This window comes from Boleophthalmus pectinirostris, unplaced genomic scaffold, assembly GCF_026225935.1.
Source record: "Boleophthalmus pectinirostris isolate CB_2022bp ecotype Guang Dong unplaced genomic scaffold, ASM2622593v1 HiC_scaffold_6, whole genome shotgun sequence".
NCBI classification, from domain to species: domain Eukaryota; kingdom Metazoa; phylum Chordata; class Actinopteri; order Gobiiformes; family Gobiidae; genus Boleophthalmus; species Boleophthalmus pectinirostris.
In genome coordinates, this window is record NW_026571447.1 from 38,103,127 (window position 1) to 38,121,656 (window position 18,530).

The 18,530-nt window shown below is 38.9% G+C and overlaps 2 protein-coding genes across 2 annotated transcripts; one reads left to right on the plus strand and one right to left on the minus strand.

Moving 5' to 3' along the window:
- Positions 1-308: 308 nt before the first annotated feature.
- LOC110168208 (zinc finger protein 37-like) lies at positions 309-2,971 on the minus strand. The gene is made up of 2 exons (XM_055164323.1): positions 2,589-2,971; positions 309-1,754 (listed from the first exon to the last, which is right to left on the minus strand). The coding sequence occupies exons 1-2, from the start codon at positions 2,877-2,879 to the stop codon at positions 1,053-1,055; spliced, it is 993 nt and encodes a 330-aa protein (XP_055020298.1). The 5' UTR covers positions 2,880-2,971; the 3' UTR covers positions 309-1,052.
- A 1,285-nt stretch (positions 2,972-4,256) lies between these two features.
- Positions 4,257-17,584, plus strand: kpna5 (karyopherin alpha 5 (importin alpha 6)). Its single transcript, XM_020933624.2, has 14 exons — positions 4,257-4,395; positions 6,526-6,659; positions 6,837-6,935; positions 7,013-7,112; positions 7,674-7,768; positions 7,979-8,110; positions 10,088-10,176; positions 10,275-10,374; positions 10,456-10,619; positions 11,959-12,037; positions 12,466-12,591; positions 12,779-12,906; positions 13,280-13,458; positions 14,657-17,584. Exons 2-14 carry the CDS (start codon positions 6,531-6,533, stop codon positions 14,842-14,844), a joined length of 1,608 nt encoding a protein of 535 aa, XP_020789283.1. The 5' UTR covers positions 4,257-4,395; positions 6,526-6,530; the 3' UTR covers positions 14,845-17,584.
- The last annotated feature ends 946 nt before the right edge of the window (positions 17,585-18,530 follow it).

An 18,530-nucleotide genomic window follows, 5' to 3' on the forward strand; every position in this document is an offset into this window, starting at 1 on the left:
TGTAATAAAACAATATATTGGACAATGTTGGCCTGCCTATTAATATTTTTTCAGAGTTGTTCTGTTATTACGTTAAATAGTACAAACAGTTACAAAATACATTTGGATGATTTTTCTTTTTTTTGTTTAAAAGAAATAAATTAGATAGAAGATAGCTGATTAGATAAAAACAAAACATTAAAAAATGAAAATCTGCTCAAAGCTTAAAGGTTTTTCACCCATCTAGAAGACACGTTTTCTTTATTCAGTGCAGGATTATAAAGAAAATACTATGCAATAATATTATATATCACATTTATTTTGCTTTATAATAAATTACAAGTTCACCTGCAGAGGAAAGGGACTTATCCTCATTTATTTTTTACTAGGGTGACCAAACGTCCGTTTTTCCCTGGACATGTCCATTTTCCACGTCCTGTCCTGGCCATCCCTGCTATTTTTTTATAAAGTGATGCAAATGTCCGGGTTTTCATTACCATTCAGTGGGCCATTAAATTGAGCATCTCTCGTAGCTCTCTGCACTCAGAAGGAGTGAACAGACACAAACAGTCGGTCAGTCTGCAACATGCCAAAGCGCAAATGCATATTTAACGATGACTTGTACAAGAAATTCCCCACTGTCTGTCCTGGTCGGGACAAGTGTGACACCATGTGCACAGTGTACAAAACAGGCACATATGCTTCGGTGTCCAGTGGGGGGTGCCAGGGATCTCAAAGCACCAGGACACCGAAAAACATTAAAAAGCTTTGCCAAGTGAGAGTCGCTCAATGTCGGTGACGAGGCCCCACCTCCCACCCCCTGTACGGTGTCCTGGTTTTGACAAACGTTAATATGGTCACCCTACCTTTACACCATGCAGTGTGTTGTAAAAGTGCAGAAGCAGCTGCCTGTGACTCTCTCAGAGTTGTTTCTCTGTTATGGTTCAACATCAGGTACAGGAGTTTTAACCACAGACGACAGCTCCAAACATCTGCATTTGAGTCGTCAGCAGCAGACTCCAATACACAACTCTGGGCTCTTTAAAACATCTCATGAACACAACCAAAAAACTTCAGTCACACTCTGTTCTGTGAATTCTCATGTGTCTTTTCAATTTACAACTTTCTATAAACAGTTTATTACAGATGGAACAGCTGTAAGGTCTTTCACCAGTGTGTATTCTCACATGTGCATCTAGAGAACTTTTTTGAGAAAATGATTTCTTACAGGCTGAACACCTGTAAGGTGCTTCCCTTGTGTGTTTTCTTATATGTACATCTAGATTACCTTTTTGGTTAAATGTTTTCTCACAGGTTGAACACCTGAATGGTTTCTCTCCTGTGTGAACTCTTATATGTCTTTGTAAAAACCACATAGTCCCAAATCTCTTCTTACACACAGAGCACTGGTGTTTCTTGCCCGCAGCTCCTTCTGCTGTTCCTGACATGTCTGCATTGTTCACAATGGCACTGGTCTCTGGTGCAGACTTGTATTTCAGGGATAGACCTGAGTTTTGGGCAGTGGAGCTTCTGGCTCTGATCTGGACTTGGTTGTAGTGGTCTCCATCAGCATCTGTCTCCATCTGTGCAGCTGAACGGCTGAACCAAGCTCTCCAGTCTTTATCACTGTCAGTGTCAGAGGAGTATAAATGTGTCTCTGCGCTGATGTCCTCTCCCTGTGTTTCTTCTCTGAGCTCAGTTTGTCTTTGTTGAAGCTGTGAGGACTCTTCTGTCTTGACACAGACATCACTGGACTCTGGGAAGCCCACTGAGACCTGGGGTGGAGGAGATTGACACAAAATTAATATTTGGACTCTCCTGAAAACAACAATCAGAATGTTTCTTGATTTCAATCAGAAATGTGCTAAATGTTTCTGTCATTTACTTGGTTGAGGTTTGTTAGAAATATTGTTATACATGTATCAGTCTCAGGATGATAAGAAATGCACAAGCTCCAGATTAGAGATAAACAATCGGTTGGTCGATATATGGGCCATCCTCCGCACGCAGCTGTCCCTAGCTAATGCTCCAGAATCAGCCCATCTATTTATTCCAAACTTTATTTTTTCAAATGTTCTCAATCACAATACAGAAAAATGATTAGTTAAATTATCCATATTCTATAGGCAGATGTTGTTATGCTGGTCAAGGATATAAACTCTCCTCACATCTGTATTATCTGTAATAATGATTATTATTCAAATAATTATTTGTATTGTTTAACTTGTCCCCTGGCCAGCTCCCAACCTTTTTTTTTTTTTTTTGCTTTTGTACACTCAAAGGTTATCTCTGTAGTTACATTATGTCTCGATGTCCACCCTAAAGTCACTGTTCTGTACCACTTTGGGTTTTTTTACATTAAAAAAACAGACAGCAGCCCACAGGAAAGCCTCGTATTATTTTACAGGTAATTTCCACGACACCCGCCAAGGATTAGAGAAGTAAATGAGCTATTACAGTTTGGTGGTACAAGGTTTGGTGCTTACTGTAACTGTACATGGTCCTGATTAATAAATATATGACATGAAATACTGACACAGAAGCTGCGCTCCTCCAACCTTAGTTGGTCTGTTTTACCCAACTTCATCCTAGACATAAATAAATCCCACCTGTACTAGGAGCGTGTGTTCCTCCTGTTTGACGTTCAGTTCCTGTGGCTCCTGTGGCTCCTCTTTAATCCGTGGAGTGTGTGGAGGGTCCTGGTTCAGACCGGGGCCAGGACTTTTTGAGGGGCTCAGTATCGAGTCCAGGAGCTCCTGTTTCCTCTGGTTCTCCTCTTTGGAGCGACACACTTCCTCCTCATACTCCGCTATCGTTCTTTCAAACAGCGCAAAGATCTCTTCAGCAGCCGCAGTCAGCCGCTCATTCACCAAAGCTCTCAGTGTTTGGCTTTTGGACATTTTAACAAACTGTTTTTAGCTTTAGCTCTGAGCTAACCGCACACGAGGCTCGGCGGTCTGCTTCCTGCTTTGTGTGCAGCAGAGTAGACACGGTCAGTGCATTACTGCCCCCACTGGTCAGGATGTTAAACTCCTAAAATGCTCATCATAGTGGCTCCTCCTCAAACTTTATAATATATTCAACGTATTCAAGATCCAAAAAACTTATTTGCCGTTTGTGCGCACATAGAAGTAAATACACATTGGAATTCTTGTGCAAGGCAGGTAAAAAGCATATATGAGGGGGGGAAAAAACACATAATAATACACATAATAATTAGGTAGCTAGTAAAAAAAAATGCAATCAGTAATCAGTACTTTACTTTGGCTGTCAGTTTGACTGTTGCAGGGGAGATGTTGTCATGGAGGTGTGTGTTTATTAAGCAAAAATTATCCTTGTGAGATTTAAGCCATATTAGAATGTTGTTAATTCAACCAAAACATATCTGGAGTCTTGTTCAGTTTCAGTCCTTTATTATTAGTCTGTCTATATATCTTCTAAGCTCAAAGCGCTTTGTTCCACCTTGTGATGTCATGACCTTTTACCTTTTGTTCAGCCATTCTGAAATCATCCAAATGATTTTAGTGAATGTGTCTGGGGTTTAAAAACATAGTGGAGCACTTCCTGTATTACTAAAGTGACATCATAAAGAGGAACAGAGTATTTTCTGTTTGAGAGAAGGACTCAGCCTAAATATGCAGGGTTAAGACCTGCTTTTATTCTCTGGCTTTTAATACCGCGTGAGTTGTGTGGTCCTCTATGTCTTTATTTTATTTTATATATATATATATATATATATATATATATATATATATATATATATATATATATATATATATATATATATATATATATATATATATATATATATATATATATATATTTATTTATTTATTTATTGTTTTTATAAATTTAATTTTTTAGTGCTGTTTTTTATGTATTGATTTTATTATTATTATTTTATTTATTGATTCTATTAGTTTCCTTTCCTCGTAGTTGGAACATAATTCTACTATAATTCTATTTTTTTTTCTTTTAAAGTAAAATGTTTTACACTGCTATGTGAAGCACTTCGGACACTGTTTTGTTTACAAAATGTGCTATGCAAATGAAGTTGGACTGGATGAATCAAAAGTTTAGAATACGTTTTGGTCAACAATAAACAGTAAACAGTATAAAATAAAATAAAAATGGAAAAAGTGTGGTGTTCTAAAACTTTTGACCTGTAGGGTATACGTATCATGATCCAAAAAAATAAATAAACAATTTAAAAAAAAAAAAAAAAAAGCGTGGTTGTGTTCCCGCGCCCCTCCGGTCCGGTAGTGGCCGCCCTCTGAGCTCCCTCGGGGGCTGCAGCTGGCCGGAAGTGCTCGCTTCTGTTGACGCCTGGAACTTTTTAGCCTGTCGCCATTTTGCTCGCAGAAACGAAGAGAAGCGAAGAGGTTATTCTCTCAAAATCAGCTCATCACACGTCAGGTATTTTACGAATTATTTTGTTACAGCCACTTTTAGTTTATCTGAGGATGAAAAACGCCAACATTACCTTTTGTACTTGTATATTTTGATAGATATTTGGCATAACGCAGTGTTAGCTTCTGGGCTAATGTCAATGCTAACCGACCTCTAGGTTAAAAACTGTGGGGGTTTTGCCAATTAAATATAACTTAACGTCCAGATAAGCGATGTACGATCACCAGGGAATATCGCACATTTTAGTCTTAAATTTGACCCAATTTTAATCTTGTTTTTGGCTGTCAGCGCACGTGCTAAGTGTAGCAAGTACAGCGAACTAGTTTCTGTTTTATCTTCTCGCATTCCACAGACAATGGGAAGGGAGTCGTGCAGAATTGCTGTCAGTAAAAGCTTCCAAATGATATCTAAGATGACATTTCGAACAATTAATTACGTGGCCGTTGTTTAAAATGAGACAGAAATCAGAAACCTAAGAGAATCTTTCCAAAACGAAGTCTACAATGGATTATAAAAACAACCCACGGACATAAAAATAGTGTCCATTCATTTGTGTAGTAAAGTGAATCATGATGAATAATAATAATAATAATTAGGGGAGTGCAAAAATATGGAAATATCAATATATCGCATTGCTTAATTTGATACGGTATTGATATCATGGGCTGCTGTTTCGATATATCGTGAGAGGGTTTTTTTTTTTTGGTATATTTGACTAAATTATTTACAGTTACAGTTTTGTTGCTTGTTCAGAGGAAGAAAATTAGTTTATACGAAACATTTTGACATATTCACTGTTTTGATTATTTAAAACGGGCGTGTTTCATATACAGGTTATGGGGAAAGTCATTATCACGATTATTTTTGGTCAATATTTAAATTGCGTTTATTCAAATGATTATTTTTGAGTTACACAATGTATTTATTCAGCAATTCTCTCGTTTAAAAAAAAACAAACAACACTTTGTTATTAATAATTTGTGCAAAACTTTCAAATTGAAAATAAATATAGGCTACAAATATGAAAATTAGAGCAGTTTTGCGATGTATAAAACAGAAAATGAATAAAATATACTTTGAAGATGAAATAAGGCATAGAAAAACAGAAATGTTTCCAAAATAAACAATATGTCCAGATGTTCTACAATGTCTATATATAAAAAACTTAAATAAATGCACTTATTATATATATATATATATATATATATATATATATATATATATATATACCTATATCCCAAAATAAACTTTGTTAAGCTTTAGGGCGCAGTCACACTAGGACTTTAGAATCATGTCGTTCTATGTTCTACACTTACACCTGCACAACTGAACCGAGCCACAGCCAATGACATTATTCCACGGCGATTTTTGTTTACATGTTGTCCAGCAGAGTTAAAGGTTGTATAGAAGATTTTCCAAGGAAAGAGAAATGCAGCGACTCTTTGTCCTTTTTTAAATGTTGCGCTTCGCACCTTTTCCCCTTCTCTTCTTCTTTCAGCAACGTCAAAAACTGACTTTCCGGTCGTGAATTCTTCTCTGCCATTAAAACAAAATTTGTGCAAACTGAGAGCTACAGTTCAAAAAAGACGCCAAGAACCGCTAAACATGAACCGCGAACATAAACCACACAATCCCAGCGCGTCGGCAAGTCAGCGACGCTAGAAACGTAGGGAATTTGATTGACAACCTAACAGCCAATAGATAAAGAGGTAGCCTTGTTATCTATTGGCTGATGTTTATCTGCCCTCACTACATTCACAGTTGATGGATTTTTCTTTTTTTTTGGTCATCATAATTACAAGGCTGCTTCTTCTTTATAATTCTATTTTGAACTTTCATTGACAATTTGAAAAAATATTTTTAAAAATCCTCCATACAACCTTTAACTCTTTAGTGGAGAAAATAAGTCCAGCGGCAGAAATATCTATTAAATAGTGAGGCAGATATGAGCCCTGCTGTGATACACTTCTCTGTGAGTTTATGGATATAATCAGAACCATAGCTCTACATTATGCACATACATGTTTTATACAGTCTGTGATTTGCACATTGTTTGCGACCTTTCTCATTTTGTTGTGTTTTGATTTTGAAGCGTGATTCAGCAGCTTAGTTTAATAAGTGTGTTGTGCCTCTCAGAGAAAATGGCGAGCCCAGGTAAAGAGTGCTTCCGTCTGAAGAGCTACAAGAACAACGCTCTGAACCCACAGGAGATGAGACGGAGAAGAGAGGAGGAGGGCGTGCAGCTGCGCAAACAGAAGAGAGAGGAACAGGTAATTTAGGAGGAAAAAGTGATTCAGTACTGGATTAGCAGCTTTGCAGAGCCATGTTGGTGAAGCTCTCTGAAAAATGTGTCCCTCTAGAATATTTGAATCTTTATTTGAACACTCCTTTTTTAAACTGTAGGTCTATGGGAAGTCATTGTTTATTTTCCTGTTTTATGTCCGCAGTTGTTCAAAAGGAGGAACGTGGCACTCCCGAACGATGAGTCGATGTCCGAGTGTCCGATCCAGGATCCAGACATCAGCACCACCGTTCCCATGGCCGGGGTGAGCCTCTGCCTCTGCTCTCAAACATGAACCGCTTTTACATGTTCTATTTTAATGTGTCTGTGTGTTTGTGTCAGGACGCCGTGATCTCTCCAGACATGATTCAGATGATCCTCTCTGATGACCCAGACCAGCAGCTGCTCGCCACGCAGAAGTTCAGGAAGCTGCTGTCCAAAGGTGAGAGACACTAGTTTTATATTTACTTGTAATCAGTTACTTAATGTGGCTGACACTGATTAAAACGCACCAGTCCAGAATTTTGCTGCGCATCTTTTAACAGGGAGCAAAAAGCGTGATCACATAACCCCAATTCTTGCACCGTTGCAAAATTGATTTTAAGATTTTATTATTATTTTATTTGTTTTTAAAGCTTTGAATGGACTGGCCCCACAAAACATCTCGGACCTCATCCAAATTTACACCCCCGCGCGCACTCTGAGGTCTGAGGGCCAGTTCCAGCTCGTGGTCCCCAAAACAAGACTTAAAACCAGGGGCAGGGCCTTCTCTGTGGCCGGCCCCAAACTCTGGAACACTCAGCCCCACAGTGGAGTGTTTTAAGTCTCATCTTAAGACCCACTTGTCTTTATTAAACATAATTCTGCTGATGTTTTTTATTTTATTTTTTTATTTTTAAAGTAAAATGTTGCATTGCTATGTGAAGAACTTTGGAAACTGTTTTGTTTGTAACATGTGCTATACAAATAAAGTTGGATTAGATTGGAAAATCTTTTGTTCCAGAGCCAAACCCACCCATAGATGAGGTCATCTCCACACCAGGAGTCGTGAGCCGCTTTGTTGAGTTCCTCCAAAGAACTGAGAACTGTACTCTGCAGGTTGGTTACACTGTTGTTAAAGGATCTATTTTCAAGTGGACCTTTTTTTTTAAAACCATCTCTCATTTATCCTCTCATTTACCCTTTCAAAGTTGTATTTATTGTGATTCTTGCATGTTTGAGTAATTTTTGTCAAGACTTCTATCTACCCTCAGCGAAACAATGATCAAAATCAAACTGAACTGACCCATTTGATGTTTTTGTCTGTAGTTCGAGGCAGCTTGGGCCCTGACAAACATTGCGTCCGGGACTTTCCTTCACACTAAAGTTGTAATTGAGACTGGAGCTGTGCCCATCTTCATCAAACTGCTCAACTCTGAGTATGAAGACGTCCAGGAGCAGGTTGGACGCACTGATACTTACTTGCTTACTACTTAAGTCAGTAGAATGTGATTTTCAACACTGAATGACAGTACTTTCTTTTATATTATCATGTGACCTCTGTGTAATCTCTCAGTGGTCTATGGTGGTTCATTCTAAAGTTATTTTCTGTCCTATGAATGTGACTTTTTTAGCATTGAAACCAGCTGAAGTGAGTATCTGGTTTCAAGTATTAGTATTAGTTTTAGTATTGATTAGTACTTGATTTTTGATACTTTTAACAAACCCATTCCCAGATTAATATTGAAATTAGATGTCCATTTGAACAGGTGTCAATGATGAAAAGTGTACAACAAAGGTTTTTTTTTTTTAATACATATGTTGTATGTTTTTCATTCATTTTCAAATTTAGGCAAACTTGATCCACATGAAAATGGAAGGGATGGGAATCGAGTACACATCAGAGGTTCTTTAGTCCTGGTTTAAGTCCTAGTTAAGTTCTGGTTATTGTGGGATTGTTTTGGTCTGCAGTGGTCAGTATCTAGCAAAACTGGTCCATCAAAGGTTGTGTTTACTCTTAAGTTTACCTGTTAGGCAGAAGGGGCTTGTGTACATGGACGCGCGTGATCACAAGGTTGAGCAAGGTTGTATTAATAAATAGATTCATAATTGGCATTTATTTCACTGCTATATTTAAATTCCTATTAATTTAATATTGTTTAAACAGTGAAATGGCTGTAAAACACTTTTTGTAAACACCGTCATAAAGTTGGACATTTTTATTAAATGAGCTTATTGTTAAATCTCATATAAAGGCCTTATCATTTGCACACATTAATTCTTAGGCTCTTACCTAATACAGTTATTTATAGTGTGCATTTGAATAAAAGCCCAAATCAGCACCAGAGAACAAACTACGCTCTTTATCCTCTGACTGTTTCATAACCCATGCACAGTGCACGCAATGTATCAAACAAATGATGCTCACAGACTTATTTACACTAGTAATTTTGGCTTGCATTCTGTTTTTCAAAGTGCCACGAAGCATTAATATGTATTTTATTATCATCGACAAACTCTAGTGTAACTCTTGAGTTGGGACAGTTTCTGTGTCTGTCTTTTTTGAGGTTACAGTGCAGGACTTGGGCACTGGCAGACTACAGCATAGCTCAACAGCCAGAGCGGATCATTTTTGTAGAATAGATTGTATTAGTAAAGTATGAGGGATAATCAAGACTGGATTTCTACGAATACAGTAGTTTCTTATGCAGCTGTGGAACGGATTCTTTAAAGACGCACATTTTGACGAGAGGTGGTTAGCACTGCGTACCGTATTTTCCACACCATAGGGCGCACCCATCAAAAAAAACGACTGCGCGCCCCACAATCCAGAGCGCCCTATACATGAAGCCACTCGAGTGTCCCAGCACGACTTCAGTAAACTACAAAGCCGCACCACCCGCAGAACACGCAAACACACACGGAGCAGACAGCGACCGTGGAGTAAAAAACACCTGCAGCCACACTCATCACTTCACGCCGATGGGGAACTGAACGGAACGGAGGAACGAACCGAAAAAGCGAGTGCAATGTGCCACTTCTAGACACAACTGAACAACTGAGTCACTGCGAACACGCCGACAATCCAGCGGTCCCAGACAGCACCCTCCCTACACGCCACAACTGAACAAAGCCCAGAGTCACCGTGAATGCGCCAAACAAAGTCTCACTGACCCATCCAACTGTTGTGTCTCGTTTAAAGTCCGGTGCGGTTTATTTGTGAAAAAAGTTCGAAAATAGACCATTTAATGACAGTGCGTCTTATAATCCAGAGCGCCTAATAGTGCAGAAAATACAGTAATTTGATTGATAGTCCCACTCTGCTGATGTAATGGTAGGAGAAATACTGAATGTGATGGCTTTTCTAACTGTAGGAAATGGATCCCTGTTTATATTGTTCATTTTTATTAAATAATGTTGTTGTTTTTTTTGTTTTAGGCGGTGTGGGCTTTGGGGAACATCGCAGGAGACAATGCAGAGTGCAGAGACTATGTGCTGGACTGTGGTATCCTGCCCTCTCTGCAGCAGTGAGTAACATTTGAGAACATTTATAACAATATAAAATGCTGAAATATTCATATGAGACTGTGAGATCTTTATTTTTGTAACGTTTTTCTCCCGTTAGACTATTGGACAAGTCGACCCGATTGACTACGACCCGAAACGCAGTCTGGGCTCTGTCTAATCTCTGCAGAGGGAAGAACCCACCTCCAGATTTCCACAAGGTAAAACATAAACAAACGAGGATGAAGAGAAAAAAGTCAGACGGAGCACAGGATGTTAAGGTTTTGTTTTCTGTGTTGTAGGTGTCTCCGTGCCTGAGTATCCTGTCCCGTCTCCTCTTCAGTAGTGATCCTGATGTTTTAGCAGACGCGTGTTGGGCTTTGTCCTATCTCTCAGATGGACCCAATGAGAAAATTCAAACCGTTATCGACTCTGGGGTCTGTCGCCGCCTAGTGGAGCTACTCATGTAAGACACAAGGAATTATACACGCCTAAAAACTGTAAACAAATATATAACTGAAGACAAAAGTAAACAGTTTTAATAATGTGATGTCAAAATTGGACCACAGAAAATCACAAAATAGAAAACTCAGCATGGGTTTTAATTCACACTTGGATACATGCAAGTGATATCAGATTGTGGTTTAAAGAAATGTATAACAACATTTTACAGATTATAATATGCAGCGTCTTAGCAATTTTTGGTTAAAGGGCCCATTATGCTGTTTTCTGATTTGTTTTCTCATCACAAACAGACCTGGAGTTGTGTTTTGTTTCATTCACACATGTTTAACACACAAACTTTGCAGATTTAGGCGGAGTTCTTTTCTCAAACAGAAAACTGCCTGTTCCACCTAGTGATGTCATGTGGTAATACAGGAAGTGCTCCACTGTGTTCTTAAACTCCACAGCTCTTCATTAGAATCATTCAGTCACTGTAGCACTGAAATCATCCAGTCTTTACTGAACTGAAAGGGAAAAGGTAACTTACACAGGGTAGCTGCGAGGGTTTAAAAGTCTTAAAAAAGGTCTTAAATTTTATGTTCCTAAATTAAGGCCTTAAAAAGTCTTAAATTACGTTGTCCAAGTCTTATTTTTTTCACAAAGGTCTTAAGTTTGATTTGCCTATTTTTTTGTTTACTCAACGGAGCTGCAGTGCAATGTTAAATGGAGGAAGGAAAAAAAAAACAGCAACGTATTACGCATATGTTCCTTTTTTTCGTGTACTGAACGCCCTCACTGTTTCCCTGATGTGGGTTTTTATTACAGGACATGCAGAGTGTTTTGTATATGGCATTACATTTATGCTCCAGTTTTATTTTATCTTTTGGGTGGATGAGCAATTGCTTGAGTTTTCTGTGCACTCACTGGTTCACTGGTGACACATCACGGCAACATCACGTGGGCAGTCGAAACTGTCAGATATGAAAAACGAATCTTGGTCTGAAAAAAGAACCCAATAACATAAATTGAAAACTACCGCTTCATGACATCACAAGGTGGAACAGAGCATTTAGAGTTTGGGAGATGAAGAAAGACTAATAAACCGGGATTAATCAAATATGTGTGAATGATACAAAACACAACTCCAGGTCTGTTTTTGAGGAGGTAACAACATTATAATGTGAGTAAATGTTGCATACTATAGGATCTTTAAAACATAATCTAGATTTCTTAGATCTGTTTTTACTGGATACGTGGTGAAATGTTGACTGCACAATAGTTTTAAATTTTATCTACAAATTACACACTCCAATAATTTCATGTGAAAATAAAGTAAAAGAGAATAATGTTTGTTTTTAAAGGCACAGTGATTATAAAGTGGTGTCTCCTGCTCTTCGTGCTGTCGGGAACATAGTGACGGGAGACGACATTCAAACACAGGTGACCCATTCTTTTATTTTTACTGAAACCAAAACTCAGGCTTTTTCCTAAATAAACTACTGGAAGTGGGTGTAAAAGCTGTTTGTTTTTGTAGGGTGAGACATTGTTGTACATCTCCCTCTGCTGTCTGTATTTGGGATCTATGTACAGTACATTTCTAGGAAAACTTCAGCTCTAATGGGACCACAGTAAGCTTAACAAAGAGGCTTTACCTTTTTATTTTTGTCTTGTTTGAGTGTTGAAATGGAGGAACTTTGACTTTATAAATAAAGCAAATGTATTTACGTGACTACACAAGAACCAACTAGACTAGTGCTTTGATTTGAAATCCCAAGAGACGTTTCGCAAAGGAAAATGAGCCGAAACTGTTGTGGGGTTGTCTTAAATTGAATAAAACTCCTGACGCTGTGTATGTTGTGTGCCTGAAGGTGATTCTGAACTGCTCAGCACTGCCCTGTCTCCTCCACCTCCTCAGCAGCCCCAAAGAGTCCATAAAGAAAGAGGCGTGTTGGACCGTGTCAAATATCACAGCCGGAAACAAGGCTCAAATACAGGTACAAATATATAAGGCTCAAAAATATAAGGCCCAAATACTGGACAGGTTCACGTAAAAGGCCCGTATAATTGACATTGTATTAGCCGTAAATAAATGACTGTTAATAACTATGTAAATATCCCCGTCTGAGTGAAGCTTCCCTCAGTTTAGGCCATGTTTAAACCAAGTGTTTTGTTTCTCTCCAGAATGTGATCGACGCAAACATCTTCCCGGTTTTGATCGAGATCCTTCAGAAGGCAGAGTTCAGGACGAGGAAAGAGGCAGCCTGGGCCATCACCAACGCCACGTCCGGAGGAACCGCAGCGCAAATCAGGTCTGTGCGCAGTACCTGGGGTCTGTGTGTAAAAGTAAAGACCAAATTAGTGCCGAATTTGGGAGCAATTTCTGGTCCGATATTTTTATCATCTTAGAAAATATTTGTCTTTCAGCTTAGTCTGGAATGCAAATGACACCAAAAGATAAACATAAGATAAACAAAAAGCAAAAGAAAATGGAATTCTGTTATCTCACAAGTTCTTAAGAGGAATTATGTTTGACAATCATCCATTGCCTGAGCAGACAGTTCCTTCTGTATTCTGTTCAAATTCAGAAGGGTCTGTATTTGAACCATAGAGGGTGAAAAACACCATCCTAACATGTGATGGTCCAACCACAGCCACTAATTTCCATCCATCTTCTTCTCACAGATATCTGGTCTCTCTGAACGTGATCAAGCCCCTGTGTGACCTGCTGACGGTGATGGACTCAAAGATTGTGCAGGTTTCTCTGAACGGGTTAGAAAACATCCTGAGACTCGGAGAGAAGGAAGCCAAGAAGAACGGCTCCGGCATCAACCCGTACTGCGCTCTCATCGAGGAGGCCTACGGTAGGTCGAGACCAGGACTGTGGACCCAGTCTCAGGCTACGTTTACATGATGACGGACTGAACATTTTTTATTCCGCGTTTAGACGAGCGTTTTTGGGAGTAAGTCTGTGTACATACGGTGACGCAAAAGTGTATGGAATTCGATTGGGTATGCATGCCAGGCGGCTCAGTGGTGACACTCGGTGGTGATGTATGTGACTTAAACACGTACATGACCTGAGCAGATCTGACCAGAGCTTTGCATCTACACTACGGCAGAGCGTATTCAACTTTTCCACTTCGGAGGGTGGTTTCAGATTTTTGTGTTTTGAAGCCCCAAAAATGCCCTCACCGTCTAAACGAAAGGCACTTCCGATAAAATATTTTGTCGTCTTTACTCGCAAGCGTTCTCGTGTGAACAGGCCCTCAACCAGAACCCAGTTCAAACCAGGACCATGTCAGAACCTGGATTGGTCTATACTGTAGACACAAAGTTGAGATCCATATTCATTTGGCAACACGGTATACTATTTTCATCTGGGTGACGGTACCATTACAGGTCCACAGTGTAGTAGTATAGTAGTCTGTTTGGATGGTACAAGATCATGCACACAAGAGAAAAATTATCTTGTGAGATTTTTACAAGTGTTCATATTTGGATTGGACAAAAAAGGGTCACATGTTGGTGAGTTACATTTTTTTAAGTTTCAAAAAGCAGAACTAGAATGGAAACAAAAATGTGAAATTAAATAAAAAACTGAGATCAAAACTGAAAACTGAATTGTGAAATTTATATTTTAGAAATGATACTAAAATCTCATCTTGTCTCATTCTCGTGGACCCGATCTCGTATCTCGTCTTGTGTCTTCCCTACTGTCCCTTCTAACCTGTCACTTGCATGGGAACTAATCAAAGTCTAAACCAAGACTTGGTTTACTGGTTCTGGTTTAGTCAAGCCTAAAGATTGATTAAAATTGATTAGAAGACCAACAGGGCTGCAACGATTAATGGACTTATCGTGATTATTTCATGAAACTAAATAATCGTACTTGTATTGTGATAATCGTAATCATTAGAATAAATCAGAATTTAAGTCTAAAAGAACTCAAGGGCAAAATCTTTTCCAAACCAGGACTAAAACAGGACTTATTTTGTATTGCTTTTTAATTGTCTCCTACTCAGAAGTCCTAGTCTTATTTTAGTTTTTTTTCCTCTGTAGGATTGGACAAGATCGAGTTTCTTCAGGGCCATGAAAACCAGGAGATTTATCAGAAAGCCTTTGACCTGATCGAGCGATACTTTGGCGTCGAGGAAGAGGACTCCAGTCTGGTCCCACAGGTCGACCAAAACCAGGCGCAGTTCCTTTTCCAGCAACAAGAGGGCCCTAGAGAGGGATTTCAACTTTAACCCAAGGCTCCAACTGACACCAAGTCCATACAGTCCGGGTTGCAGCGCTCTTCTTTGGCAGCGTCTCTCCAAATTCACTTGTACAATGCCACAACGCAGACAATTTCAAAGTGAAGGACTTTTAGGAGCAAGAGATGAGCCAGAAAATTAAAACACCAACATGTATTTGTTGTAAAAAAAGAAAAACAAAAAAACAAAAAGAAATCTTCAGAAGGTGTAGATTTTTTGACTTGCTACGCGATATGTTTTTCAGTGTAAACGTCGCACCATTTCTTGAATGTGAATCTACCTCTTCGAATCGTCCAAGAGGCAAATAGTGACCCCGTGACCCCTGCCAAGGCACTGGTCGTATCTCGCGATGATAAAACGCCTTTTCAGTGCCCACATCTGAAGCAAAGCCCACAAGGTTTGCAAGTGTAGGGTTAAAAGCTCTATCTAAATGTAAGGATAACACAAATGGCACAGAAAATGGCTGCTGTAAGAAGTTAAAACCTTTTTTATTCAGAACTATAATTTGAGAGAAACATGAGTTCTCTGAAAAAAAAATGGTGTAGACAAAGATTTAACTTAGCAGGATTTAATCAAACTAGAACTGAAGATCTCCACAAGGAATGAACCGGGTCTGAACCAGGACTAAACCAGGCCTAAACGAGGACAGAACCCACTCTGAAGTAGGCCTAAATCAGGACTAATCCAGTTCCAAAGCAGATCTAAACTAGGATTAAAGGATCGCAGCATGGACTAAATCAGCACCTAACCAGTACAGAACCTGGTCTGAACCCAGGACTAATTCAGGTCTAAACCAGATCTCATTAAGGACCAGACCAGTTCTAAACCAGGATGGAACCTGGGATGAACTAAACTAGGACTAACCCATTTCCAAAAGGTCTGAGCAAGGATGAAACCAGTTCCAACCCAGGACTGAATCCGTTCTCAATCAAGGACTAAACCAGGTCAAAAAAAGATCTCAGCTTTTTCCAAACCAGGACGGAACCCGGTTTGAACGAGGTCTAAACCAGGACTAAACCAGAACTAAACCCGACTTTGGAGGGGGCTGTATTTATTGCTCTAGTTTCTTTTTCTTTTTGCACCTTCGGCTTCGTCTGGACGTTTTAAACCCGAGACGAGATGACTCCAAACCCAGGCTCCTAACTGCACAAAGCAAATGCAAGTTTCTCTAATGTCCACACGGGGGCGCCACACTGCTGCAGGGAACGAATGAATGTGTCCAGATAATCTTTAGGACAATCTATAGCTCAAGGAAAACCACATTTTCAATCTTAGTCCAGTCTAATGTTTTACCAAATGCATGACGAAGTGTGATCTTTTGGTATTTAAATAATGACTTAACAAAATTAAATACTTTTGTGGATAAAGAATAAACAATTTCAAAACTAAATCAAAACTAAAATCACTATTATATATAAAAATAAAAATTAGAGATCGACCGATATGGTTTTTTTCTTGCCTGACCAGCCAGTTTCCGTTTCTGGAATCAAACCGTAGAGCGTTAAACACGTCCGTTGCAACTTTTTTTTTTACCGTTTGAGCTTCGATTGTTGATTTTTGCCGAAACCTGCGCAGCTTTTCGTTTTTTGTTGTTGTTTTCCTTTCACATGTAACGCGAACGGACCATGCGCCTCTCTGATTGGTTCATCCGCCTGCCAATCAAATCAGGGAGACGGGTTTTGGTTCAAGACCTGCTCGTTTTTGCGAAGTTTTGTCAAAGCGAGTGGTTCGGGCTGGTCAGGTAAGCTTTTTTTTTGTTTGTTTTTTGTGACTGATGCCGATACTGATTGTTTATAATCCAGAGAAACCGGCGGACGATAAGATCTGCCGATATTTTTGGGTTTCGATTTTTTTTTTTTTTTTTTTTTTGTCGTTTACGTTTATTACAAACCTTTCTTTACTGTAAACGTTTAAGAGCGCTGTGTTTTCATGTTCTGTGCAGTTATCTTTTTGCACTAAAGTGTTAAATAAATAAAGCTTTGTTTGTAGCAGATCGGCCAAAACAAAATCCGTTCTTAGGCCGATAATCGAGACATGGAGAAAAAAAACGTAAATATCTACCAACGGGGTATATCGGTCTATCTCTAATAAGAATGACAATTAAACTAACGAAAAAAGCTTTTGTAAAAATGTGCAGCGTTTATTGTGTCGTTTACCAGAATCACAATAACTTGGACAGAAATGATCAGCTGTTTATTGATTGATATTAATAAAAATATCTTAAAAATCGATTTGAAATTTGTTTTTTAAATAAGAGTAAACGCAGTCGAACATTACACTGTTCTCGAGTCAAAATTAAAGTGCACTACGTAACTTTTCTCACGTACGGTCTGCTGCCTGCTCGTCTCTGCGGCGATGCTGTTGCCTGAAATGTTCCACGGTATGGGAATAAACTTCTGTGTCCATGGAGACGAGCGGGCGACACCACGAGACCCAGTGACGGGTCTGATCCGTGGAAAGGCAACCTAAGAAAATAAAAGGGCGGCGGTAAAAATAGATTTGAAATTTTCAGTAGAAATTTTGAATTGGTGTGACTTGTTTTTGTCAAATCTTTTGCTTTGGTTGTTGTTGTTTTTTTTTCAGTTTTTGCTTTGTGTTTTGTTTATTTTTTCGTATCAGGGCAAAGGTGTGTGATAGTTTTTCTTTCGTTTTAATTTTTAGAAAAGTTAATCTATAAATTATTTTCAGATGTTTCTTGTAAAGAATAAATGATATTGTATACTTATATAAATGTTTTTTTTGTTTTGTAGTCTTGTTTTCATTATCGTAATTTTATAAGAAACCATAAATACTGAATTTACATATTACACTATTTTCTGATTTAGTTTCCTCATCGTTAACAGACCTGGAGTTTTGTTTCATTCACATATTTTTAACTGATAAATCCTGCATATTTAGTTCTACTTTCCAACAAAAAAACACGCTGTTCCACTTTGTGATGTCATGTGGTAATACAGGAAGTGCTTCACTGTGTTTTTAAACTCCACACACCTTCACTAGAATCTGGATGATTTCAGACCTGGAATTGCCGATCTCTACTGAACTAAAGGTAAAAGGAGCTGTTCACTGAAACTGAAACTCCCCCTTCGTGACATCACAAGGTGGAACGTAGTATTTTTGGTCTGTTTTTGAAGACATCAGTCAATTCTGCGTTACACAGGACCTTTAAATCTTTGTTCATGGGACTGTGATCTGCAACATTCTGAAGATTTCTGGCCATTCAAAACAGATGGTAACATTTGGTTTTAAATTGTTAATTACCGTGACAACAGTCCAAATTTTTAAACACTCTGAACCCCGTGGATAGTTCTGATCAAGACCAGTTCAAGATCTGGAGATGGTCCCACTGCTCCTGACAGGTTTAACCCAGAGGTACTGAAGGATGGGTCAAATGCAGGTTTACAGAGACACTGAAGCATGGGTAAAATGAAGGTTTAACACTGACACTGAAGGATGGGTCAAATGCAGGTTTAACCCAGAGACACTGAAGAATGTGTTGAATGCCGGTGTAACCCAGAGACACTGAAGCATGGGTCAAATGCAGGTTTAACCCAGAGACACTCACGGACAGGTCAAATGCAGGTTTACAGAGACACTGAAGGATGGGTTAAATGCAGGTTTACAGAGACACTGAAGAATGTTGAATGCTGGTGTAACCCTGAAACACTGAAGGACGA

Excerpts from the sequence above, each read along its gene's own strand:
- LOC110168208 (XM_055164323.1), bottom strand. The coding sequence starts at position 2,879 with ATGTCCAAAAGCCAAACACTGAGAGCTTTGGTGAATGAGCGGCTGACT. Across the intron at positions 1,755-2,588 it reads AACACACGCTCCTAGTACAG|GTCTCAGTGGGCTTCCCAGA; the intron begins GTGGGATTTATT and ends CCTCCACCCCAG.
- kpna5 (XM_020933624.2), top strand. The coding sequence starts at position 6,531 with ATGGCGAGCCCAGGTAAAGAGTGCTTCCGTCTGAAGAGCTACAAGAAC. Across the intron at positions 10,620-11,958 it reads CGCCTAGTGGAGCTACTCAT|GCACAGTGATTATAAAGTGG; the intron begins GTAAGACACAAG and ends TTGTTTTTAAAG. Across the intron at positions 12,907-13,279 it reads GGAACCGCAGCGCAAATCAG|ATATCTGGTCTCTCTGAACG; the intron begins GTCTGTGCGCAG and ends TTCTTCTCACAG.